This window comes from Erinaceus europaeus, chromosome 15, assembly GCF_950295315.1.
Source record: "Erinaceus europaeus chromosome 15, mEriEur2.1, whole genome shotgun sequence".
Taxonomy (NCBI): domain Eukaryota; kingdom Metazoa; phylum Chordata; class Mammalia; order Eulipotyphla; family Erinaceidae; genus Erinaceus; species Erinaceus europaeus.
Genome location: NC_080176.1, coordinates 26,975,404 through 27,001,332, shown reverse-complemented (window position 1 = coordinate 27,001,332; position 25,929 = coordinate 26,975,404). Strand labels below are relative to the sequence as shown.

At 56.6% G+C, this 25,929-nt stretch overlaps 1 protein-coding gene across 10 annotated transcripts in view; it reads right to left on the bottom strand.

Moving 5' to 3' along the window:
- CUX1 (cut like homeobox 1) overlaps positions 1–25,929 on the bottom strand; it is a 389,471-nt gene that overhangs the window by 319,550 nt on the left and 43,992 nt on the right. For all 10 annotated transcript variants that reach the window (XR_009545034.1, XR_009545033.1, XM_060173446.1 and 7 more), the window contains one exon: positions 11,894–12,004. Coding sequence is in view for 8 of the 10 variants with exons in the window: in XM_060173446.1 (XP_060029429.1) it covers positions 11,894–12,004 (111 nt within the window). In the remaining 2 variants the exon portion in view is untranslated. The remainder of the gene's footprint in view (positions 1–11,893; positions 12,005–25,929) is intronic.

Genomic DNA, 25,929 nt, shown 5'->3' with positions numbered 1-25,929 from the left:
CTTTCTCTTTCACATAAAAATAAATAAAACTTTAACCAAAAAAAAAAAAAAAAAAGCCACTGGACCACAGAGCCCGTGCCCTGTGCGGCAGGCTGGGAGTTCTCCTGGCAAAAGCACTTTGCAGGCGGCCCACAGTCGCAAAGGAAAAGACCAGACGTCACTAGACGCTCAGTGCTCGACACAGAAAGATCTGGAAGGAAAACCGTCCCGAGGTTAGCCTGGCTAGTCTTTTGCCACCTCTGTCTCGGCGTGCTGGAAAAGGGAAGAGGAGAAAGCCTGTCCTTCACGCAGGATCCTAGGGATCCCCATAAGCAAGGCTGCTCCCTGCGTGCACAACATGTATAGACAGACAGACGGACGCACACCTGCATGCGGCCCTGTAAACCAGCATGCCACCACCCGCAGCCCTCCAGTGAGGATAAAAGGAGACGTCTAGAAGCAGGAAGGAGACAGGCCAGCGGCCACCACAGCAGCTGTGGCCTCGCTCTGGGAAGTTTGTCCGAGTGGCATGTGGCATGTAGGAGGCCCAGCTCCCCAGGGGCGGGCACCCAACACAGGGCATCTGCACTTGAGAGTGCCACCTTCAGGAACATGCATGTTACCATGGAGAGGACCTAGGTTCAAGCCCCCAGTCCCCACCTGCAGGGGACAAGCTTCACAAGCACTCTCTATATCTCCCTTCCCTATACCCCTCACCCCTCAACTCTCAATCTCTCTTCACGAGAGGTGAAGCAGGGCTACAGGTGTTTCTGTCTCTCTCTCTCTTTCCCTATCTCTCTCTCTCCCCTTCTCAATTTCTCTCTGTCCCTATGCAATAATAAATAGAGATCAAAATTAAACAATATAATAAAAGCATCCTTCAAATATGCCAGAGTCCCAGTCACTTAAAGCTCTGGAATCCACTCCCAGACATGATATCTCCTTTGAGATGTCTGCCTAGGGAAGTGGTCTTTCCAGGTATGAGGTCCTGGGTTCGAACCCTAGCACCACCCAGGAGCCTCACAGATGACACCAAGGAACTCTATGGATGCCGGAGTGGGACTCTGACGTCTCTCCTCTGCTCCCTGTGCATCTCTCTCACTCTAAATAAAAAATGAGGGTCCAGGAGGGAACTCACCAGGCAGAGTGCACACCTCACCATACACGAGGCCCAGGTTCGAGCCCCAGGCAACACAAGGGAGCACCATGTACAGTGCTGTCCTTCTCTATCTTAAATTTAAAAAAAGAATTTTTTTTTTAAAGAGTCTGACGGGAGTGGTGAAATCACACAGACACAGGCTAAAACTATGAAGACACTGAGCCCTGGGCAGGACCTGCATCTGTGACACTTAATATAGCCTTGGGGACGCGCTAGACACAGATGGCAGCAGGAAGGAAGGGAAGGCAGTGGAGGGGAGTGGACCCACAGAGGCCACTCCCCATCCCTCCCCCTGCAGATCCCGCTGGCCTGCTGCGACCAGGACACAGGGAGGGGGCAGGGAGGGCCACTCAGGGAGCCCCTTTCTGGGGAGGAGATCAAACCCAAGAGGCTCCCACAGACGGAAACACTCCTGGGCTGGACTTCCTGGCGTCCAGGCCACATGCATCTGGTGGGAGAAGAGGCTGGGCAGAGCCTGGCATTGGGAGTGACCAAGGGACACAGAGGCAGCTCAGCGGGCAGAGCAGGTGCCCTGGATCCTTCCCCGGCACCGCACAACTGCACAACCGCACAACAGTCGAGCGGAGCTGGGGTGTCTCTCCTCGCTCTGCCAGCCTCTCCTGCTCTCTGGGGGTCAGAATTTACAGTGAGATCAGGAAGGCTGCTGGACAAACCAAAAAGTACAAACAGAAAAAGCATTGGTGACTGAGTGGTTAACAACAGAAACATTTTCTTCTTTTCTCTTTCTTCCTTCTCTCCCTTCCTTTCTCTCTCGCTTCTCAATTTTTTTAAGTCACTTATTAACTGGCTAGAAACAGTCAGAAATGGAGAGGGCAGGGGGAGATAGAGAAAGAAAGAGACAGAGAGACACCTGTAGCACTGCTCCACCACTCACAAAGCTTTTCCCCTGCAGGCGGGGACCAGGGGCTCAAACCCGACCCCTTGAGCACTGTAACATGTGCGCTCAGCCAGGTGCGCCACCGCCCAGGCCCTCTTCCCCTCCCTCCCTTCCACACCAGAGCTATCGTTGAGGCTCTGAACAACCCACTGCCACCCAAGACTCTTTTATTTTAAGCTAGATGGTGAGAGACAGAGAGACAGCACAGCACTGCCCCGCTGCTCATGAAGCTTCCCCCCTGCAGGTGCTCCCACATGGTGGCGGGGTGGGGGGGGGGGCCTCAAACCCAGGTCCCAGGCCATGGGAAAGTGTGTGCCACCTCCCAGTCCCTGATAAGAGCAGCTTCTTAAAAACATTACCAAATAATAAATAACTGGATGCTTTCTGGTGATTTCATTTTGACATTAAGTAACAGGCCAGCTATGCTGGTGATTGGGCCTCTGCCCGAGATAAATTCCCAATCAATGCCACCTGCAGTTGACCTGGGGGGGCTAACTGGGGTCCTGTGATGCATACAGGAACCTCCACTGAGCCCCTGGACCCGTCACCATCCAGGGAGGGAAGGGCTCAGAGCAGCTGTAGGAGGAGAAGGAAGCAGCTTCAGCAAGCACTGACTGTTAGCACTGCCCAGTGGCCTGGAACCGTCAGCACCCACTGCAGGGCAGCAGGGGACCTGCTCGAGGTCCTTCAAGCTGGCACCAGATGCTGCCCCTCCAGCCCCCCAGGACTCCCAGGAGAAGGGAGGGAGGCGGGACTGCTGTATGGAGAGCAGCGCCAGGCAGCCAGGCCTCAGCCTCCAGAGGCCTGAGGGAACTTGCTAGAACTTAGGGGGGGTGGGCGGAGCCTGGGTTTGGAGTCGCACCCACCTCTCCCTCGCCCTGGCGCTACCCAGGCTTCATTGCTCTGGAGTGACTTTTACAGACACAGACAGACAGACAAACCACACAGCACCGAAGCTTCCCCCAATGTGGCTGACCGGCTGGAGCGAAAGGGCACAGCCGGCAGCTGTCATTAATTTTTAAACTCACTCTGGTTAAAGACTTATCAGAACTTAACGGCTGCTGGTTCTGGAATGAAGAGAGGGCCGGGCTGGCTTCTTTGGCCCTATCCTTGGGTCACATAGGCAAGAGGCCCCTGTCAGGACCAGGCTGTCCCTGCATCTTGGGCATCCACGAGCAAAAGATGAACAGCACGGGGACTCCCAGGGCCCAGGGAAAGAGACGTGCAAGGAGGAACAGCACACACAGAGAGAGAGTTCACGAGCGTGTCAGCCCTCACTGCCACCTACTTCTAGAACATTCCATCAGTTCCTCTGCCACGACCAGTCCCTGCCCGCTCTCCTGGGTGATACTGACCAGCCTCCTCTCTCTGGGTTTACCGATTCTGGGTACTCCTTGTGAACGGAACCCTGTGTGTTTCCACGTTTGCCGAGTTCACACAAGTGGTGATATTTCTGTCCCTTTTCAGAGCTGAATACTATTTCACCACACGCCACCCCACATGCTGTTCACTCATTCAACTGCGGCTGGGTGTTTGCAGGGCAACCACGTTCCGGCTACTGAAGGACAACTCGGCCATGAACGTCCCCCAGCACGTCCCTAGGAAGCCGTGCTCCCGACTCTCCTGGACGCTGATCTAGGAGTCGACATGCAGGCTCACATCAGAACTCAAGAGATGTGTCTCTGAGAAGCTGCCAGGGAAAAGCAGTCCTGAGTTCGTCCGTCTGTCTGTCCGTCCTTCTGTCCTTCTTTCCTTCCATCCTTTCTTTCTTATTGGATAGAGAGTAAATGATAGTGAAGAGGGGGGTAGAGAGGGAGAGATACAAAGAGACATCTGCACCCTTGCTTCACCACTCGTGAAGCTTTCCACCTGAAGGTGGGGGTCAGGGGCTTGAACCCGGCTCCTTGTGCACAGTAACATGTGTGCTCGACCAGATACACCTTTGTCTAGTCCTCTTGAGTTCTTTCTGAAGAAGCCTCCTCATAAAAAACAAAGAGCCCCAGGGGCCTTGCAGGAAACTCTCTCTCTCTCTCTCTCTCCTGCCACCCGTTTGGGAAATGAACCTTAAACGGTGACTTCTTCCTAAGGAACGGGGAAAAATGAGCCATTTAAAAAATTGTTTTTCTTTTTTCTTTTTTTGGTTGTGTGGAGGACAACCCCCGCAGGGAAGTGGAGAGCAGGCCAGCCCTGGCTTACAAACACCATCACCAAGTGTCCCTGATGGTCAGGGCCCAGGGGCCTGGCCCCTCGGGAGTGGGAAGAGCCACCATGGGGGTGAGGTGGGGGACCAGGGGACCTGGACGGTCCCTGTACCCAGAATCTAGCAGCCTGCCGGGAGGAGGGGTTCCCTTTCTTGGGACCCACGCTTTTCACTGAGTGGGTGGCTCTGGTCACCCTCCATCCTGAAAGGCCACACGAAAGGCCCCTCTGTCCCTTTCCCTGTAGGGATAGGGCCCATTCTCACCTTCCTTCCAACTATTCCATGTGTTGGGCAATGAACCCAGGGCTTAGCTCTGGCCACACTGTTGGGCGCAATCCCTGGCCCAGTCCCCAACTCCCCACCTCCACTTATTTTTATTTAATTAAATTAATTTATTTATTGCCCAAATTAATTAATTAATTTATTTATTTATTGGGTTACTGCTGGTGCTTGGTGCCTGTACTACAAATCTACTGCTCCTGTGGCCACTTTATTTTTTTTATTTTTTTGGATAGGACAGAGAGAAACTGAGAGAGGAGGGGGAGACAGAGAGAGAGAGAGAGAGAGCACTGCAGACCTGCTTCACTTACCCTCCTGCAGGTGGGGAGCCAGGGACTTGAACCAGGATCTTTGCGCGGGTCGTTGCGCTTCATACTATAATGCACTTAACCCAGTGTGCCACTGCCCGACCCCCCTTTTATTTCTTAAAGAGAGGGAGAGATGAGAGGGAAAGAAAGACGCCACAGCACAGCCGAATCCAGAGACCCTCCTGGTGCCTGCTGCCCACAATGCTCCCATGCATTGCTGGCTCTGAACCCAGGGCCACAGGCAGAGCAAGGCATGCGCTCTACCGGCCTTGACTTACAATGGTGACTGGGACAGGAGGCTGCGAGCCTGTCACCTACCAGAAACCAGGGGCGTCTCCTCACATGAGATCCCCAGACGGTAGCTGATGCACCGGGAGCTCTGAGGGTGTGGAAGGCTCAGGGGAGGGGCAGCGGGGCAGCAGGGCGGCTCTGAGACGATGGCACAGGACTGGACTTGCACACTGGACACCCTGGGCTCGATTCCTAGGGCCTCTGACCTTGCTCTCATAAGAATAAACAAATCTTCCCCCGCTCCCCACCTGCAGAGGAGTTGCTTTACAAGCAGTGAAGCAGATCTGCAGGTGTCTCTCTTACTCTCTCCCTTTCTCTCTGTCCTATCCAACAATGACGACATCAATAACAACTACAACTACAACAACAATAAAAAAAACAAGGGCAACAAAAGGGAAAAACAAATAAATAAATATTTAAAAATAAACAAATCTTGGGGCACCGGGCAGTGGCACAGCGGGTTAAGCACACATAATGTGAAGCGCAACGATCGGCTTAAGGATCTCGGTTTAAGTCCTCAGCTCCCCACCTATATCGAGGAGTCACTTCACACGTGGTGAAGCAGGTCTGCAGGTGTCTATCTTTCTCTCCCCCTCTCTGTCTTCCCCTCCTCTCTCCATTTCTCTATCCTATCCAACAACAACAACAGCAATACTACTAACAACAATAATGATAACAGCAACGGTAAACAAGGGAATAATAGCAAAAACAAAACGGGGAAAAAATAGCAAAAAAAAAAAATAAGAAAAGAATAAACAAGTCTTGTAAAAGTAAAAATATATATTGTGCTGGGAGATGGCTCACGGGGTAGACTAAACACTTGACCATGTATGAGGACCCGGTGTTGAACCCTGCCCACCCCCACCACGTGGGAAGCTTCACGAAGAGGGAGCAGTGTTGTGGAGTCTCTCCTCCTTCTGTTCTCTCTCCCCGTATCTTAATCAAATAGAGAGAGTCTCCACTGGGAGTGACGGAACCAGACAGGCATGAAGTCCCAGAGTAGCCCAGTGGGGGGAGAAATGAAACAAAAAAAATTTTTTAACTTGCTTTTTTTCCCCTTTTGTTGCCCTTGTTTTATTGTTGTAGTTATTATTGTTGTTATTGATGTCATCATCAATGGATAGGACAGAGAAATGGAGAGAGGAGGGGAAGACAGAGAGGGGGAGAGAAAGACAGACACCTGCAGACCTGCTTCACAGCTTGTGAAGCGATTCCCCTGCAGGTGGGGAGCCGGGGGCTCGAAATGGGATCCTTACGATGGTCCTTGCGCTTTGCGCCACCTGCGCTTAACCTGCTGTGTTATCTATCGTCCGACCCCCGAAGCAAAAAATCATCAATAAAACCTGCAGGGCCAGGTGGTGTTGTGCCCAGTAGAGCACACATCCTAATGTGCTCAAGGACCCGATGCCCATCTGCAGAGGGGAAGTGTCACAAGCAGTGAGGCAGGGCTTCCTCTTCTTAATAAACAGTGAAAGGTGAGCCGTAGTGAGCCGTGGCCCCCTGGCTCTCCCCTTGAGAGGAAAAGCTCCTGCCCCCCCCCCCCCGAGAGTTAGGTCGCTACCCTCCTGGAGTAGCCTGAGTGGCCGGGGCATCCCCATGACATCCCAGTGACAGCAGGTGCCCGACTACTGAGAACAACAGACTGCGGGGAGAAGGAGATAGCTCAGTGGGTAGGGCGCAGGACTTGTGTACTGGAGCCCTAAGTTCGATCCTGGATGTTGAACATGCCAGAGCTGAGTGCAAAAAAAAAAAAGTAAAAAATAAAGACACGATGGTAGTGCCCAAAGAAACTCACAAATCTAGTTCATTCTTTTCTTTCCCTTCCGCCTTCCTTCCTTGATGGTGCTGGGAAACTGCCAAGCCCTCCCCACTCCAGGTCAGCTTTTTTAGGTCCAGACAGAGACAGAAACACAGAAAGAGACAGAGAGAAAGACACCACACGACCAAAGCTTCCCCTGGTGCCTCGGGGCTCCCACATGGTGTGCCGCCCGCCCAGGCGAGCAGTCCACCGGCCCTTCTAGCTCTTTCTAGCAAGGTCACGAGGTTGCTTTCCACATCAGATCCTAAGTTGATCCTTGATGCTTTTTTTTTATTTGTTTATATTTATTTAGTTATTTTCCCTTTTGTTGCCCTCATTTTTTATTGTTGTTGTAGCTACTGTTGTTATTGATGTTGTCATTGTTAGATAGGACAGAGAGAAATGGAGAGAGGAGGAGGAGAGAAAGATAGACACCTACAGACCTGCTTCACCGCTTGTGAAGCGACTCCCTTGCAGGTTAGGAACCGGGGGCTCGAACCAGGATCCTTATGTTTGTCTTTGCACTTTGCGCCACCTGCGCTTAACCCGCTGTGCCACCGCCCAACTCCCTTGATACTTAAAAAAAAAATTTTTTTTTATAAAAAGGAAACATTGACTAAACCATAGGATAAGAGGGGCACAACTCCACACAATTCCCACCACCAGAACTCTGTATCCCATCCCCTTCCCTGATAGCTTTCTTATTCTTTAACCCTCTGGGAGTATGGACCCAAGGCCATTGTGGGATACAGAAGGTTGAAGGTATTTATTTTTATTTTTATGAGAGAAAGCCCAGAGCTCTGCTCAGCTCTGGCTGAGGACTGAACCTGGTACCTCAGAGCTTCAGGCAGGATTTTGCAGAGCCACTGTGCTGTCTTCCCAGCCCCTGATGCTTTTTTTTCCAGGCTTCCCAGGAATGGGAAGGTCAGAGAGAGGCGAGGGAACGGCTGGCTATGGAGGGACAGCGTGACACTCGATGGCAGGGACAGGACAGGAGAAAGAGGTCTGGGCTGGTCAAGCTCTGCCCATGGTGGGAGGGGGGAGTGACAAGAGGATGCCACCTGCCTGGGCTGGAGACGCGTGAGGACCCACCCCCGAGTGTGAGCACCGTGGGACCAGATGCCATAAGGATTAGGAGCTGGGAGCAGGAACAGCTTGGGCGACAATATGGTGTGTGTGTGTGGGGAGGCACTCCGGGTCACAGCTCTGCGTGAGGACAAAGCTCAGAGTGTCAGAGTAGGAACGAACGAGCGAGAGGGGGGGGTTGACCAGAGAGATGTTAGAAGTCGCTCTGTGCAGGCACAGGGCACGGAGCTGGTGGGCAGGCAGCCCCAGAGGGTCTCATGGTAAAGGCTGGCACATCTCTCTGGGGTCTGGAGATAGCTCACCCGACGGAGTGTCTGCCCTTCTGGGCATGCTGCCCTGGGTTCAAGTCCCAGCACAAGGAAGCACCAATGACAGCACTGGGGGGGAAGCTTGTGCTTGGGGGTGGGTTTGGGGGAGTGCGGTGGTGTCTCTCCTCTGAGTGCTGGCCTCTTCCCCGATACCCCCAAAATAAAGAATGACAGGCTGCAGGCTGGGTGGTGCTGGAGAGAGAGGCCCTGGGTGTCCTCTCTCTCTCTCTCTCTCTCTCTCTATCTATCTACTGCAAGCTAGTGAAATAGCTCTGTTGGAATCTGCTTTGCCATGTGCGAGACCCAGGCTTGAGCCCGGCCCCCACTGCATTTTAAGAAGCTTCAATGCTGTCGTCTCTCTCTCTCTCTCTCTCTGTCTCTCTATCTCTCTGTCTCTCTCTTAAAAAACAGGTGAAAATTGCTGCACCTCAGGCCTGTGATTCCTCCTGTCCCCCGTCCCCCTCCCACCCTCAGGCCGGAAGAGGCCAGAGGGACAGCCGCCTAATTCATCAGTATATAGGGCACCCTGGGTGACCTTGGCCCACAGCACCAGAGTGGCCCCGGGTTCAAGCTCTCTATGCACCACCCACTGCCAGGTTTCCAGAAGCCACTGCTGCTCCCGCCTGCAAACCAGCTGCGAGCCTGGGGGCCCACCCAGCACCCAGTCTCAGCCCAGAGACCAGTGCACAGGGGCTCTGTCGGCAGGTGGTCTTGTCTCTGATAGCCTGGGCTCCACCAAGAGGAGGCTCATGTAATGTCCCCAGGGGCCACTTCGTGGGGACTGTGCCCTGGAACTGGAGCCTGAGGCAGGTTCCTGATGAGGGGGTGGGGGGTAGAGATCAAGTGGCCTTCTTTCTTGGGGGCTCAAGGAACCATCACTACCGCTTTGTGCTTAACTGCGTATGGTCACTTTGCATCAACAGGCCTTGGACAGGTGCTACTGCAGGGTTCCTGGGCCAACTTTTATCTTCCATCTTCTTTCTTTGTATTTAAGAAAAGGAGAGAGGGAAAGGAGGAGAGAGAGACAGAGACAGAGAGAGAGGAGAGACACCGCAGCACCACCCCACCATGCATGAAGCTTCTAGCACATTGAAGTGTACGCTCTGACGGCTGAGTTGTCTGTCAGCCCCCCACTTGTCACTGCCTTTCGATCTGGGGACCCAGGTTCCAACAGCAGAACCACAACCCGCTTTGAAGTCCTGAGAGGCTGAGGACTTTCCGGGGCCAGGAGAGAGCTGGGGGTGGCTGTGTGAAGAAGGCCTGGCTGCGCCTGCCAGCACTGCCCCATCTGGGGGTGCCTTTACCATGTGGGAAGGCAGGCAGGGAACCCCAACAGGACGGGAGGTGACAATCACCCACACACACACACACACACACACACACACACACACACACACACCTATCACCTCACATTTACAGATGATGAAGAGGCTGAGGAGCTGAGGACGTGGCCCAGTGCAGCGAGGGGGGGGGATGGAATTTGCAAAGCACCTCAATGCAGCCCCCATGCCCAGTGCCGGGCACCAGCCAGCAAGGACTGGGTGGCCAACTGTGACATTAAAATCAGGACCAGCAAGAGGGCACCTGCTCTACCAAGTGCGGGACCCAGGTTCAAGCTGGGCCTCTGGTGCACAGGGGGATATGGCCGTGCTGTGGTATCTCTCCTTCTCTCTCTGCCTCACTCCTTTCCTTCCTTCCTCCCTTCCTTCCTTCCTTCCTTCCTTCCTTCCTTCCTTCCTTCCTTCCTTCCTTCCTTATTTCCTTTACACCAGAGCCCTGCTCAGCTCTGGCTGATGGTGGTACAGGGACTGAACCTGGGGCCTTGGAGCCTCAGGTGGGAGAGTCCCTCTGCAGAACCATGATGCTGTCTCCCCCGCCCTCTTGGTCTTTCTATCCGAAAAAATTAGCCCGAGTGATGCACAATGGCCCCCCTCCCCAAACAGACAAGTACATGAAGAGTTATTTGCAGGGTCAGGCTGTGGCACACCTGGTTAAGCACACACACTACAGTACTTTAGGACCTGGGTTCAAGCCTCCTGTCGCCACCTGCAGGGGGGAAGCTTCACAAGAGTGAAGCAGGGCTGCAGGTGTCTGTCTGTCTGTCTGTCTGTCTCTCTCTCTCTCCTCTATCAATTTCTCTCTGTCTCTATAGAATTAAATAAATGAAGCTAAAAAGATGTTTTTTAAAAAAGTTATCTGCAAGGAACCTCGAGCTCCCTTAGGTTGTGGCACTTCTCAGCTCATACAGACTAAAGCAGTGACGTCAACAGGTGGTGACAGGGTCCCAGGCAGGAGCCTGACTACTGACTGGCTCTGAGCCAGCTCTCAGGGCCAGGCCCCCGCTACCCCCTCCCATCCCTCTGGGCTTGGTCATGGCGGGATGGGTGGAAGAGACCCCAGTTCCCCTCTGCCCTCCCTGCTGTCTGTCAGATGCACTGGGGACCCGGGGGCTGGGGTCCGCTGGTGGCATGGGAGAGCTAGTCTCTTGCCCCCATTTTCCTTTTTTGCCACCAGGTTTTTCTGCGGCTGCCTGGCCCCACCACTCCAAGCAGTCACGTCACTTCTATTTGTTCCAGAGATGCTGAGATGGGGAGTGGGGTGGTCCACACAGGGGGATCACACAGCACTGCTCCCATGGAGGGCCAGGGGCCTGAACCCAGGTCCTCGTGCAGGGTGAGTCACCTCCTGACCCCCAGCTTCTTAGGTTTTCTCTGGGCTCCTCTGGACATGTGGACCTCAGGGAAAGGGCCAAGAGGGGAGAAGGCAATGGTGGGGCGGGCAGTCAGCACTGTCAGAGGGCACAGGGGACATGCTGCCCAACCCAGCATCTATCATCCCACTTCTCATCATCTTGTGGGATGGGCTCTGATGCCACCAGCCAAGCGGACTTGGGGATGCCACTGGTGGGCCCACCTCCCTAAGAGGGCACATTATAGTGCCCAAGGACCCGGGTTCAAGCACCTGGTCCCCACCTGCAGGGGGAAAGCTTCACAAGTGGTGAAGCAGGTCTGCAGGTGTCTCTGCAGGTCTCTTTGTCTCTCCCTTATCTCCCCCTCCCCTCTTGATTTCTCTCTGTCTCTATCCAATATTAAACGGATAAATTTAGGCCCCTGTCTACAGTGGGCCTAAACTTGAAAGCCCTCCAGGACATGTAGAACTTTCTAGAACCCTCTGTCCTGCCCCTCCCTCAGTCTCCTTGCTGAGTCCCACGATGGCCCGATTCCCACCCATCTCTGGGGCTGTCCCAACCCACGGGCCACCCTCCAGGCCTGGCCTCATCCTCAACAGAAGGATCTGGAAGCGTAGGAGTGGACACGGGGCACAGGGGTCCTGAACACCAACCGGCCAGCCCGGTATTGCCAACAAGAGGAACCAGAGCCCAAGAGCTACCTGGCCCAGGGCCCTCAGGAAGTGTAGAAACGTCCCAAAGGCCAGGCTCTGGGACCCTCGGATTCGCACCAGAGACCCCGCACCGCCAGCGCTGCACCTGGGACAGGCTCCCTCGTCTGGTGACCTGGCTGCCCAGTGGGGGCAGGAAAGGGCAGAGAGCAGGGGCCTGCACCACCCGACAGCCCGCCTAGCCTCACCTCTGGTGTGTTTTTCTTGAACTCGCGGCTCTGCTCGATGAGCCGCTTGCGCGACTGCTCGCTCTCATCCTGCCGGTTGGCCAGCACTGTGGCGGTGGCGTCCAGTTCCCTCTGTGAAGACAAGGAACAGAGACAGGTTGGCACCTGCCTGACATGGGGGGTTCTATCTGCAGACACAGGAGCAGGGCAGTTCCACCATGATAGGGAGAGGAGATGCCATGGCACCCGGCTGCCGTCTGTGGAGCTTTCCTCAGTGCCATTGCACCTCTGTGTGGTGCCAGGGCTCCGACTGGGGGCTCCCATTGCTGAGGCTCTAAGGCTCTCTCTGTATTTCTGTTTTTGCGGGATTGTTAAAGGTCAGGGGTTGCATCTGGGGCCTTTCAAATTAACCTGCAACTTGCTCTCCAGACCCCTGCAGGGCCAAGTTCCAGGAGCTGCCTGGAGGACTCAGAAACACTGCTCCCCTCACACTGGCTGACTCAGTGCCACCAGGAGGGACCCCTGGAGGAGAAAGACTCAGGCTGAACAGACGATACTCCAGATACTCACATGGCATGTAAGCTAGAGTGTGAGTCGAGCCTGAAGACTGGCCCTGCTTGGGGAGGGGACGTGGGGAGACGCTCCTGTCACCCCTTAACCTCCCACCACTCCCCAGAGTGTCAGACCCCAGGAAAACCCTCGGGGGACATAGGGACCTCACAGCCTGGAGGGGGTCCTCCCCACCCCCTCCCAGAGCCTCCTTCCAGGGAGCCCCCCTGGGCACCCCCCCAGCGCAGTCAGCTCATCCAGACTGCTTCCAGTGGGGGGTCAGCACCCCACAAGGAGCTCACACAACTCCCTGGCAGAGGCACAGACGCGGTTTGGGGCGCAGGCCCGGCTGGGAACGAGCAGCCGGCAGCAGAAGGCCGCAATCTGGTGAAGGGAGGCGCGGGCAGCTATATTTAAGCGGAGCAGCAGAAGTTATAAAAAGGAGGTGGAGGGGGGAGGACGGGAGGGGGAGAGGCAAGTCGCTGCTGCTCCTGTTCACACACACAGAGTGGGGTGGGGGACCACACCTGGGGGCTGTGGGGAGGGGTGTCAGCTCTGGGCCTGGTGTGTTTCATCTGTCTGGAAATCTGAGGACAGTGGGGGGGACAACAATGGGGACAGCAAAGCCCACACACGGGGTGACCCATTGCCCCCAGATCCAGCCCCACCCACTGGCACAAGAGACCCTGGGCAGAGCCTCAGGGGACCTCGGGATGAGGGACACACTGTGTGGCAGCAGGGAGCTGAAGGCGCTCGGGGACAGGCTCTAGAAATGGCAGAGGGGCCTGACCCGCAGCACAGCTCACCGAGCACGGCGCCTGCTTTGCCCAGCCCGCCCCACCTGCACTGGAGGAAGCTCCTGCTGCTCTTTCCAGCCCTTCTTCCTCTCTGAAAAAGGAGGCCCTTGCAGTGAAGTCCTGCAAAACAAGCGGTCTCTCTGTCTTTGCAAATTCAATGACTCTCCATCTCTCTCTCTCTCACTCTCTCCATCTCTTTCACTTACTCTTACTCTCCATCTCTTCACTTTCTCCCTCTCTCTCTCTCTCCATCTCTCTCGTCAGTAAAGAGATCTAATTATTTTAAGAAGCTTATTTTAATATTTTATATATTACTCATTAGATAGATACAGAGATAAACTGAGGAGTAAAGGGGAGAAAGAGAGGGAGAGACAGAGAGACCCCAGCAGCCCTGCTTCACCACTCATGAAGCTTTCCCCTGCAGGCTTGAACCCGGACACTTGAGCATGTGCGCTCAAATGGGTGCACCACCTCACGGTCCCATCTGTCCCCCGGTGGAGGGAGGAGGCCTGCTCGCAGCTGCTTGGAGAAGATGTGAAGCTGTGCCCCAAGAAACCGGCTTGTACAGCGACACATCCTCCGTGAAATGTGACAGAAGACCAGCAGGCAGAGGCGGCCTGGGAGCAAGAAACCAGACGTTCCCCAGTCCACGTGGCAGCCCCCACTTCTGCACCATGTGGAGTCACCCCAGCCAAACCCGCTCCCTGAGATGCACGTGGGCCGGACACCCCCTGTTGCACCCCTTCCTGGGGTGCTGGCTTCAGTCCAGAGTCTGGGTTCACTGGAGCCTCGAGCACGAGGCAAATGGCAAGTCCGGTGTGAGGGTGTCAAACGCTCTGGCCACCAAGACACAGTGCAAAGGGCCTGAGGTGACAGTGACGGGAAGGACAGGGAAGAGACATGATGGACCGGCCCAAGACGCCAGGAAGTTCCCTGAGACACGGGCGGCACCCCTTGGCCCCGGGAAGGCAGCGAGTGGGGTGGAGGTGCAGGGTGCTGGCCCCCACCTGCCCCGTGCTGGTGAATTTTACACATGTCAGAGGTGTGCTCTCTCCTAACAAGCAGGAAGGTGTGTCTTTCTAGTTCCGTCGTCTTCCTGCTGAGAAGCCTAGAATGTCCCGGCCGTGCAAAGTTCCGGAAGGAAGCGTCCCGTGTTCTCACGGGCTTCCTGTGCCAGTCAAGGCACCAGGCCTCGCCCCTCGCCCCCAGCTTCTCAGGAACTTTTCACAAACTGGATCCTCCCTGATGCTTGGACTCCCTGCCCTCCAGCCCCCAACCTCTGACTCCCACCTCCCCTGAGCACCCGCCCAGGATGCTAGAATGCCACGGAGTCAGACAGGGAAGGGAAAGCGCTGGCAGCAGAGCAGGAGAGGATGGGGTGCAGGGCTCAGCACCCCACCCCCCAGGGAAACAGACCACCCCCCAAAGGGCAGGCTGTAAGGTGGCCAGAGGGGACACAGGAGAGACAGAGGAGACACAGGAGGGAGGGGACACAGGAGAGACAGAGGGGACACTGAAGGAGGGGACATGGGGGACACAGGGAGGACACAGGAGGGAGAGAACACGAGGGACACAGAGAAGAGAGGAGGGACAGAGGGGAGGACACAGAGGCCTGCTTCAGGGAGGAGCACAGGCCTCCTCTGCAAAGGAATGAAACCCAGGCACCTGCTCTGGCCAGCCCGACCCTTCCTGTGACACCCTTGGGAGGGAGGCTCTGCTGCCCCCTCCCCTGTGGAGAGCCCCCCACACACACAGACGCCAGCTGCACCCCCTTTCGCAGGCGCCACCAACTCTGCCAGACTCACAGCTAAACTGAGACGTGAGAGACGGCGCCGCCCGCCCGGCGGTGCATAATGGAGGAGCGTGGGGCACCGCACCCTGTCCTGAGTGGCTGGTGGGGGGCGAGGTGGGGTGCCCTCAGCCCTCAGGGGAACACTGCCCCCTATCCTCGCAGGACTACACAGCTGGCCCTGCATCAGGGTTCTGTCTGGATTGATTCCCTCACTAACGAGAAAGAGAGAGAGAGAGAGAGAGGGAGAGGGAGAGGGAGAGGGAGAGGGACAGGGAGAGGGAGAGAGAGAGAATCACAGCGTCACTCTGGCACAGGTGATGCCTCGGATCAAACTCATTGATCTAAGTCCACAGCTCTAACCACTACACACCCCTGGGCACCTGTGGAGTTCTCACCATTCTCCTGGCTCTGCTATGAAGTCAGAGCCAAGCGGGGCTCTGACCAGGCCCCAAAGGCACATGTGCTACCTCAGTCTTGAACTTCCTCTCCAAGGAGCCCCAAAGCCCCTTCCTCCTCTCCAGAGCCCCTAAGGGAGGCTCCGTGCCCTCTGCCTGCCTTCCCCTGCACTGGGCCCCTCCAGACTGCTGACTACAGTCCCCACTTCTCCCCGGAGGGACTCTCCTGCATGGAGCTTTGCTTCACAGTTGGGGGGTCCCATCCAGACAGTGTTCCCAAACGCCCACGCTGGGGGATGGGGGGTGGCGGGTGTCTTTGTCTAAAACAGTCCCACCAAGCCTAAGCCCTGGGACAGGACAGACAGCACTGATCTGGCTAAAACCCCACAGCTGTGCTGGGGGAACCCTGTCCACTGACTCACTGGAACCTGGGACCAGCTATGGGCTTGAGGGTTTGGCTCGAGAACTGGCTGGGACAGCCAGCTCCACGCAAGCTGGGTGCTGGACAGTGAACCCCGGGCCCCTGCCTGTGCTCCTGGGTCTCTGAACTGGGGATGGGGGGGTGGTCTGCTGCTCTCAGACTCTGTGGTTCCCGCCTCCGCGGCTGAGTGGACTTCCTGTTCCCCCCCCCCCACCCCGCGGTGGATCCCACTCACCCCCCACCCAAGCGCTTGTTACAGAAATAAGCCTTTAATTTGAGAGCCTTCGGAGCCAAGAGTTCTGCCTATTGAAAATATTTATTTCCATTGTTTGGCAGGAATCAATTTGTCAGGCCGCAGCCGCGCTGGCTGGGCTTCCCTTCTGCTGTGTGGGGAGCCCCCGGCTGAGCCAGCCCCCCCCAACACCCCACCCACCGCCTGTCGAGGTGCCAGTGGAATGATGGACAGCCACCAACATCTGGAGGCGCAGGGCAGCTGTGGCCGCACCTGCCTCGCCGGATAGGGGGACGCCTGAGGTCCCCGTCCTGTCCCCACCCATGCATGGCCAAGGGGCCCTCACGGCTCACTCTTGCTTTTAACTAGTAGCCAGAGGCCTTGGGACTCCGGGTTTGAGTCCCAGGCTACGTGAACCCGTTGAGGCGCTGCCATCTTTGTCCTTCATGTGAACAGTAAAATTGATCTTTTTACTTAAAAAATAACTAAAAAATAAAAGGCAGCTGGGTAGTCTGGGGCACCCCGGCCCCTCTGCCCTGGCTCTCAGGTTGGGGAGTGGGGGGGGGGGCTTGAGGAGCCCTGATTCTCCTGTCAAGCCCAGCCCCTCCCCTGCTCCAGGGCTCTGGAAGCCCCCACTGCCAAAGGAGTGAGAGACACGTGGCAGGGGCAGGGGCAGGGGCGGCTACCAGAGCACCGACCTTGCAAGGGCATGGACCTGGGTTCGAATCCCAGTGCCATAAATGTCAGAGACACCCTGATCTCCTCCCTCTCTCTCTCGCTCTGTCTTCCTCACCATTTCCTTTCCCGTCTGCTGGGTGTGTGTGTGTGGGGGGGGGGAGCCTGAGAGAGGAGGCTGTGAGTTAAAAGCTCACAGTTAGAGGTGAAGTGCTAATAACTTCATCGAGACTGACTGTCGGCTGGGGCTGTCGTGCCTGTGTGGCTCACAGCTGTGCCTCGCACTGGGGGGGGGGGGGTCGTCACTGCCTCCTGCTCACGGTTTATCGGCAGATGAGCCCCGGTCTCCGTGCTGGCCCCAAAGAGGTGAGAGTCCATGGAGGCCAGCAGGGCAAGCGGGGGGGGGGGGGGGGTTCGATGCCTGCACCCCCTAGGCCAGAGTGGAGGGGTGTTTCAGCCCTGGACTCTAGGGCACAGGACCGCCTGGCACAGCCACTGTAGACCACTGTCTTGTCTATTTAGAAATAAAGATGGGTAGGGTGGGAGGGGGGCATGAGACAGCCCACCCTGCGGAGCGCCCCACACTGGCCAGGTCCCAGATTCGAGCACCCCCACTCCCACCCCCAATTTCCTCCCCAGCAACACTTGAGAACTCCATGCACAGCACTGGGGGAGGCGCAGTGTGTCTCTCGCTCTGTCCTCATCTGGAATTAAAAGGAAAGGGGGAGGGAGATTACTGGGAATGGTGGAATCACACAGGAGTGAAGTCCTGGTGCCAAGACATAATGAATGGACTTATTTCCATTTCTGTTGGGCTCTAGTTCTAACCCCCACCCAGTGCTCATGCCAGCTCAGCCTTGACCCAGTGTGGTGCCCCCACAGCAATGGGGGCGGGTTGGGGGCTCCTGAGGCTGAAGATGTGCCCCCACCAAGGCTGCTTTTCTCTCACTCTGGGTCCGAGCACCCCAGTCAAGCCAGTGGGGGAATATTCTAGACCAAATGCAGCAAACGACAGACAGCCCTTGCCCTGGGCCAGGAACAGTGTCTCTACCCCTCCCCGCCACTTCTAGCCCCCCCCCACACAAGCTCTCAGACCCGCTGGGGCCTCTGGTTTGGGGGCCAGGGGGTTCGGATCGGAACCGGGAGCCAATGTGGCTCCTCCCATCACCCTCCAGCTCTCTGCCCAGGTGGCTGCTGGGACCCCCAAGTGACAGTGGAGACCCTCAGTCAGCCCAGGAGTGCAAGCAAGTGCAGGGACCAGATGACTCCCTGCGTCACCCCTTGAGTGGGGAACACGGGGTCCCCAGGGCTCTGTCCTTGTCACAGGGACTCCCAGGAGAGGGGACAAGCTGGCTTCTGAAATGATGGATGGGGTTCGAACACATGGTGGGGTGCTCTCTGGTGCTGCTCCCTCAACCACCCCCTGTACTGAGCATCTGAGCAGCAGAGGGACAGGGACTGAACCCTGGGGATAGAGTCTCGAGGACCTCTGGTCCCCCGCAGAGACAAGCTGGGGAGATCAGGGAAGACTTCCCAGAGGAGGCAGCCCCGCTGGCCAGGGCGGAAGAGTAGGATCTCACAGGGCAGGAGGGAAGGTTCCAGAAGGCACAGAATGGCCGAGGACAAAAGAACAGCTGTAGCTGTGACCTGTCCCCTCTCACTGGCTGCCTTGCTAAGTTTCTTTTCTTTTCTCTTCTCTTCTTTTCTTTTCTTAGGGGTTTGCTTTTTTGGAATGTCAGGAATCGAACCCAGAGCCTTTTTATCACCCCAAGGCTCCCACAGGGCAGCCTGACCAGAACCTGAGGAGTCAGAGCTGTCCAGGTTCAGGAAAAGACACTGCCACTCTAGGAGAACATTCTGGAAGGGGGTTGCAGAGCTGTGGAGAGTGGAGTCCAGAGCCAGGGGGCAGAAAGTGGCTTCCAAAGCCTCCTGAGAAGGGAAACTCTAGCATCCACCACAGGGATGGGGAGGAGAGGAGGATGGGGTGGCCTGGGGGTGGGGATGCAGGGTCCCTAGTTACTCAGGGGCAGGGAGGATGGAGTCTGGGATACACTGGGAGGAGGTCTGTACAGGGCCTCCCCGCTGCCCCCTGTGCTCTGGGGGGGGGCCCTCAGGGAGCCTGGGCGCAGGGCCATCCCGGCTGCCTGCTAGAAGGGGCCTGGGGAAGCCGGGTGGCAGCTGTAACATGAAATTTCCTTGTTTTTATTAGTGTAAGGCCCTTAAAGAGGGGTTCCGACATGGGGAGCCAGGCGAGCACGCCTCTGGAGCCGGGATCCAGTTACCCCACACTTGCTTCCAATCACTGCGCTTGCCAATTCCCCTCGTTATCAAAGGGCGTCTGTGGTTTGGAGCCGCTCACTGTGGGGGCCCCGGCCCCCCATGCATCTGCCCCTGGAGCCATGACCTCAACAGCTGGATCCTGGCAGGCAGGCTGCCAGGGGTGGGGGGCCAGGAGGGGGCTGTGCCTCAGGGTCTACTTCCTAGACCTGGAGCCACAAGCCACGAGCACTGCACTGAATTCCAGCTTTGTGAATCTCCATCGGCTGTACTTCTAAGCCTGAGGCTCCGGGGGACGTGGGTTCAATCCCACTGAATAGTGCTCTGGGTTCTCTCACATTCACAAAAATAAACAAAATCCTTTTAAGTTTTCATTAGTTAAAGCTGCCACTTACGTGAATCCAGGCGCACAAGTGTCTCTTCAAACACCCCCACCCAAGGTCAATTTGGGTGTTCAATTTCTTTTTTTTCTTTTTTTGCCACCAGGGTTATTGCTGGGGCTCAGTGCCAGCACTAGGAATCTATTGCTCCCAGAGGCCTTTTCCCCCCCCACTAGGCAGGACAGAGAAATTAAGTGGGGAGGGAAGACAGGGAGAGAAAGAGAGATATCTGCAGACCTGCTTCACTGCTTGTGAAGTGGACCCCCTCCAGGTAGGTAGTGGGGGCTCGAACTTGGGCCTGTGTGCTTAACTGGGTGCGCCACTACCCAACCCCCATTCAATGTTTTTAGAAGGTTTACTTGTCAACGAAACCCGGAGCTTTGGGTCTGCAAGTCAGCACCCTCCACCCCTGCCCACTGGCTGCCCCATTTTGGAGTACCAGGCAGGGAATCTGGGGGTTCCACCAGGCTGGGCATGGAGCTGGGTGTGGAGTGTCCGCTGTGTCAGGGATAGCGCCTGGCAGTCAGGTGACACCCCCAGTAGGAATCACACTCAGCAGCCTAACCCTCAGGGGGCCGGTACCCCGGACTCAAAGGGGGGACAGTGCAGAGGCAGCCAAAGCCCCATGGAGGCAGAGGGAGGTCTGGGCAGGTGCAGATACAGCGGGGAGAGAGGGCCTGCAATGTGAGTTCCCAAGGTCCTGAGTTTGATCCCTGGCTCCGCAAGCAAGAGTGTCATTCTGGTCTTGCTCTCATGAATACATTTTTAAAAAATACTTATTTATTTATTCTCTTTTGTTGCCCTTGTTGTTTTATTGTTGTAGTTATTATTGATGCCGTCGTTGTTGGACAGGACAGAGAGAAATGGAGAGAGGAGGGGAAGACAGAGAGGGGGAGAGAAAGACAGACACCTGCAGACCTGCTTCACTGCTTGTGAAGCGACTCCCCTGCAGGTGGGGAGCCAGGGGCTCGAACCAGGATCCTTACGCTGGCCCTTTGCACCATCTGCGATTAACCCGCTGCACTACCGCCCGACTCCCAAAAATATATCTTCTTTACAAAGTCTATTTGTTTATTTATTTATATATGAGACGGGGGGAGAGAGGGAGAGAGAGAGGGAGAGAGAGAGGGGGAGAGAGAGGGAGAGAGAGAGAGAGAGAGAGCCTCACTCTGTGATGCTGGAGACAGAACTCGGCCTCACACTTGAGGGTCCACTGCACCACCTCCCGCACTGCTATTAAATCTCAAAAAGAAGGGAGGGAGGGAGGGAGGGGGAGGGAGGGGGGCAAGAAGGGAGGGAGGGGGAGGGGGAGGAAAGGTCTCTCAGTACTTGTGCTACAGAGACAGAGGAGAGCTGAGCCCAGAGAGAACTGGGGTGCAGGGTGCGTAGTGCGCTGACTGGAGGGCAGAGTCAGGGCTGTGCCCCTCCCGTACGGCCATGTTGGAAGTCCAGGGGGCAGGTGGCATCAGAGGGCCCCTCTGACCACCCACCGGGCCCGTACAGGGAGGACTCGCTGACCACAGATGCCGGGGCCCAGGATCCAGCAGCCAGACACACAGAAACACAGAGAGACAGAGACGCACAGACAAGACTGCGGATGGGCAGCTCTGCACACCGCTGGGGCCCAGCTCCAAACCGTCGCCACAGACGTTTATTTTTAATCGTGAGGCTTGTTTTCTCCCGCGCCATCGTCTTGGTTCCGTCTGAAACCTGTTAATGCCATGACTGGGAATTCATCAAGTTTCAGACGGGGATTAATTTTAGCAACTGCTTTATACCAAAAATATTAGCTGGTGGCACTGGGGGGCCAGCCCCACTCTGCGCCGTCGCCCGCAGGCCATCTGCTCCCGCCAGGCCACGCGAGGCGGCCGAGTCCACCCCCAGCACCTGCTCACTTGCCGGGCGTCAGCTCCACCCATCCCTGGGTGGGGGACACAACCCCCGGGCACTGCTGTCCCTTTATTCTGCTCCCCGACCCTCACCCCCGCTGGCCACTGGGCCCCAACATAGCCGCTGCCAGGAGGCAGGGACCGGGAGGCAGGTACTGGGCAGGGTCACTGGCTGCTGCCCCCTCCCACCCTCAAGTTAAATGGGTCTTTAAATGGGCTGCTGAGACAGAAGCATGAGACACATACACGAGGCCACCACGGAGCAGCCTCCCAGCCCAACTCCTTCACTCTTTACTTCAGAGAGAGCCAGAGCCAGAGCCAGGAGCAGCAGCGGGGAAGAGCACCACTTCACCTTCTGAGGAGCTTCCCCCACCAACCCTGGTACTCCCACATGGTGCCAGGGATGGATGGGGGCTACCTGTGTTATGGGGGGGGTACACTTTGCTGCCCAGCCCTCTCACTTTAAGCTCTCAGCCCCACATCCAAGGCCAGCAGCCTGAACCATGTCCCCACGCCCTGTCATGGCTGCTGGGGACCTCACCCCTCCCTGAACATCCCCAGGACCTCCCTCAATTCCCAGATGCTATGGAGGCTAGGGAGCCGTGTGGGGTGGGTGCGCACAGAACACCCATGGGAGACAGCCCGGCACAGCCCAGCCAAGGGTTCTGGAAGGGCCCTTGTGGCTGAGGCCGCTGGTTCAGAAGAAAGCCATCCCTACCCCCATGCTTAAATACCCCCGCAGTCTGAGAGCACTGCTTTTCCATTTACTTATGTTTTAGGCTCGTTCCTGCATTTGGCGAGAGGATGCCCGAGGACATCCCCGTACATGCAGTAAAAGCACTCAAACCCAGGACCTGTGAGCCACAGCTCTGGCTCTTAAGTCACTAGAGAGCTGAACAACTTTCAGCTCCCAGCACGCACGCATGCACGCACGCACACCGTCCCCTTTTATAGGCTGTAAACATTAAATCTAAAGGGCCGGGACGTCAAAAAGAAAAAAGTTTTTTAATGGCGTGTAAATCACTTTTGCCGAGTGGACAGGATCTCCATGGGCTTAAGGGCCGCGGTGTAAATTTTTATGGGGCATTATCTCCATCAGAACGATGTGCATGAGAGGCACTCATGCTCCTCATTTCCATAGTGCTGACAGCCTGGCCGGCAGCCAGTCATCCAGGGAGTGAGGGGGGAGCCCCTCTGACTCCGGAGAGGAGTTCACTGCCTTGCCCATGGCTGTGGCCACCGAGTGACAGGGTGTGGGGCTGGGGCTGGCGCTGGCGCTGGGGCTGGGGCTGGGACTGGGAGACTGTTCCTGTGTTTGTATTCCCAAGCGGGTTGGAGTTTGCAGAGGGGCAGAGGGATTAGGACAGCCTGGCGGGTGAGCAGGTGGGAGGGCACTGGTGGTCATGCAATTAGTGGGCCTGGTCCTGCCCACCTGGCCCCCACAGACAAGGAGACAGATGGGGGGGGGGGGACAGAGTAGCCATCGCCACTAAGAGCGCTTCTTCCTGACGAGCACGAGAGCAAAAACAGCAAAAGAAAGAAAGAAGCGAAAAGAAGTGGGTGGAAAACAGCTTAAGTTGGGGAATTAGTCTTCATGGCACACGGTGCAAAGCAGACTGGGGGGGGGCGTTTAGAAAGGGCCAGCCCCCCATTCTGATTTGAACTCTAGGAACACAGATCTGGAGCTCTGACGCTGCCTCCTCTGTGAAGACCGTCCTGTTTGCGCCACGCTCAGGACTCCGCCAGCAGCCTTGGTGGCACCAGGTGTGCTCAGGTTGGCTGTTGAGCAAGGTGGGTCCTTCTGAGCCCACCGAGAGGAGCTGCAAGAAGGTGAGCTGTCACCCCTGGATTCCGCACGGTCCCGGAGTCAGGTGAGCGTCCACGTGGCTGCTGGTAAGTGACTGGGGGGCCCCTTTCAGTCCCTGAAGGCTCCCCCCACTCTGGGCCTCCATGGAGTCATGGGAGAAGCGAGCTTCTCTAAGATCAGACTACAAAAAAGTGACCGCCTCGGACAGCCTTGGACAATGTTTAAACTGTGACCCAGAACTGAATCAGGATAATCGAGGGGGAAAGACGCCCAGCTCAAGGCTCTAACACTAAATCCAAACCCAGACATCCCCCTGAAGTGACGAGCGAGGAGCAAAATAAAAATAAGAACAAGCAACAGCTCAGACCACGGCGAGCCACACTTCAGAAATAACAAAGGTCTCATGTTCGCGGGGAAAGTGAGAAGGGGCCTGCGGGCAAGTTCAAGGTGAAACTGCCCGCTTCCTCCAGAGGGGGGGAGAGGGGAGGAGACAGGAGGAGGGACAAGGGGAGGAGGAGGGAGAGGGGGAGAGGAGGAGAGGAGGAAAGGGAAGGGGAGGAGGAGGGGAAAGGACAGGAGGAGAGAGGAGGTAGAAGAGGAGAAGGGAGAGGGTGTGGACCCCCCAAACAGGCAGAATCAGGAGTCACCTTCCCTGAAAGAGACCCCAAGAAGTGTGTTTCATGCCAGGGTCAGCAGGAAGGCGGGGGGGGGGGGGGGGCCACTGGGAGTGCAGGGGCCTTCCTGCCTGTCCACTCTGACTCCATGTTCTTGAGATCTCACTTGGCTCACAGAGGCCAAGGTGTGGGGAGGGACACAGGGAAGAGGCTGGGGGTGCTGAGGTGGGGGACGTCCCCCACCGTGCCTGTTCTCATTGGCTCCACAGGGCTGAGCACACGGGCTGTTTACAGGAGACACTCAGATTCAGACAACTTTATACTCCACTGTGCGCCAGGTCTCGGGGCACAAAGCTAGAGCGAGCCCCATTCACTCATTCATTCATTCATTCGTGCTACTAAGGGATGGAAATGGCCACAGGGACCAGACACTCAAACCAGGAACCACCAGGCTACAGGGGATGGCTCTGTGTTCAGACTGCTTTATTTATTTATTTATTTATTTATTTATTTATCTATCTATCTATTTATTTTGCCACCAGTGTCATCACTGGGCTTCGTTCCTGCACAGCTCCAACCACCCCTGGGGTCATTTCTGTTATTTTTTGAGAGAGAGTGTGAGGTGGGGGGAGGGGGAGGACACCTGCAGCCCTGCTTCACCGTTCCTGAAGTTTCCCCCCTGCGGGTGGGAAGCAGGGGGCTTGAACCTGGGTCCTTGATCGTGATGATGTGTGTGCCCCACCCTGCCCCTGGACGCGCAGGTCCCGGCCACCTAGAGAGCTGGCGGATTTTCTAGCACCGTCCTTTCATTCGGGGTCTCTTTCAACAGCTCTGCTCTGAGTAGAAATTGCTGTGGGGTTCGGGGGGGGGGCGTAGACTCCCTCTACCATGAAGCAGCACGACGGGCAAAAAAGTGACTGTCGCGACGCCCATGAGAAGGGACCGGGCAACACCCACACCCGGCCAGCACGACCCACTGGAGCCTCTGAGTCACCGACATGGCATCTCTGGGCCCCGTGACTCAGGGTGACGCAGAATTAGACCCGGGAGGTGACACCCCCTCCACGGGCAGAGGTGTGGCAGCTGAGGGCAGGCAGGGCAGGGCTTCCTTTCCTGTGTGTAGGGGCACACACAACAGGCCACCTGCCCTCGAGGTCACCGGGTCACCGGGACAAGGCTGCCTGGCTTCTGGTGGCCAGAGTGCTCTGGGATCCAGAGATTCAGCTGGGGTCACGAGCAGAGAGAGGGGCCACCAAGTGCCACCAAGACCCACCAAGAGCTGTCAAGCTCCCTGTCTGCACTCTCTGCTTCAAGGCCTCACCGGCTCTCATTTGTGGTTTTATTTCAGGAAGACAGGACTCTGGAAAGAGAGGCCCCAGTTGCCCTGGCTCAACCAGGAACCCTGGGTTCTAGGGTCTGTGAACTGGGACAGGGGACACTCAGTGGACAGCTGTCCTCTGTGCTGACTCACTCTCCGGCCATCTGACACCTGACGCAGAGGAGAGATGCCCAAGCTCAGAGCTGTCCCCAGAGTGTGACACTCCCTGGCCAGGCACGTGCCCTGCCCGCTGAGCTCCCGCCAGACTTCACAACTTTGTCCTTCCTCTCTTTCTTTTTCCCTGATTCTTTCTTTTGCATGAGGAGACAGGGATCGAGTCCAGGGCCCCCGGCAGACAGGACACCACCACCGAAGAGAGGAGAGACCCTACAGCACTGTTCCATCACCCCTGCAGCTCCTGTGAGCTTTCCATGTGGTCCCAGAACTCGAACCCAGCACCCCATGTGAGGCAGAGGTAGGAGCTATCTGGTCGAAGACTCCCCAGACTCCATAGGTCAACTTCCAACGCAGCACACATGACTCCCACTTAAAAGGAAAAGGGCAAGGAGGTAGATGGCGTAATGGTTCTGCAAAGAGACTCTCCTGCCAGGGGCTCCAAAGTCCCAGGTTCAATCCCACCCCCACCCCCACCCCCCACACTACCATAAGCCAGAGCTGATCAGGGCTCTGGCTCTCTTGCAGAAACTTTCTCTCTCTGTCTCAAAGAAATAACCCCCGTGAGGTTTTCAGAGAACTGCCCATCCTAGCAGGCTCCTACATGCGGCCCAGCCCCAGCACACCACACTCCCATTTGGGGGCCGCTGGAGGCCAGGGACACCCTCAAATCTAATCACACAAAGAAAGACACCTTTCCCACCCGGCTGCGCCCATGGGTCACAGGGAAACAAAAC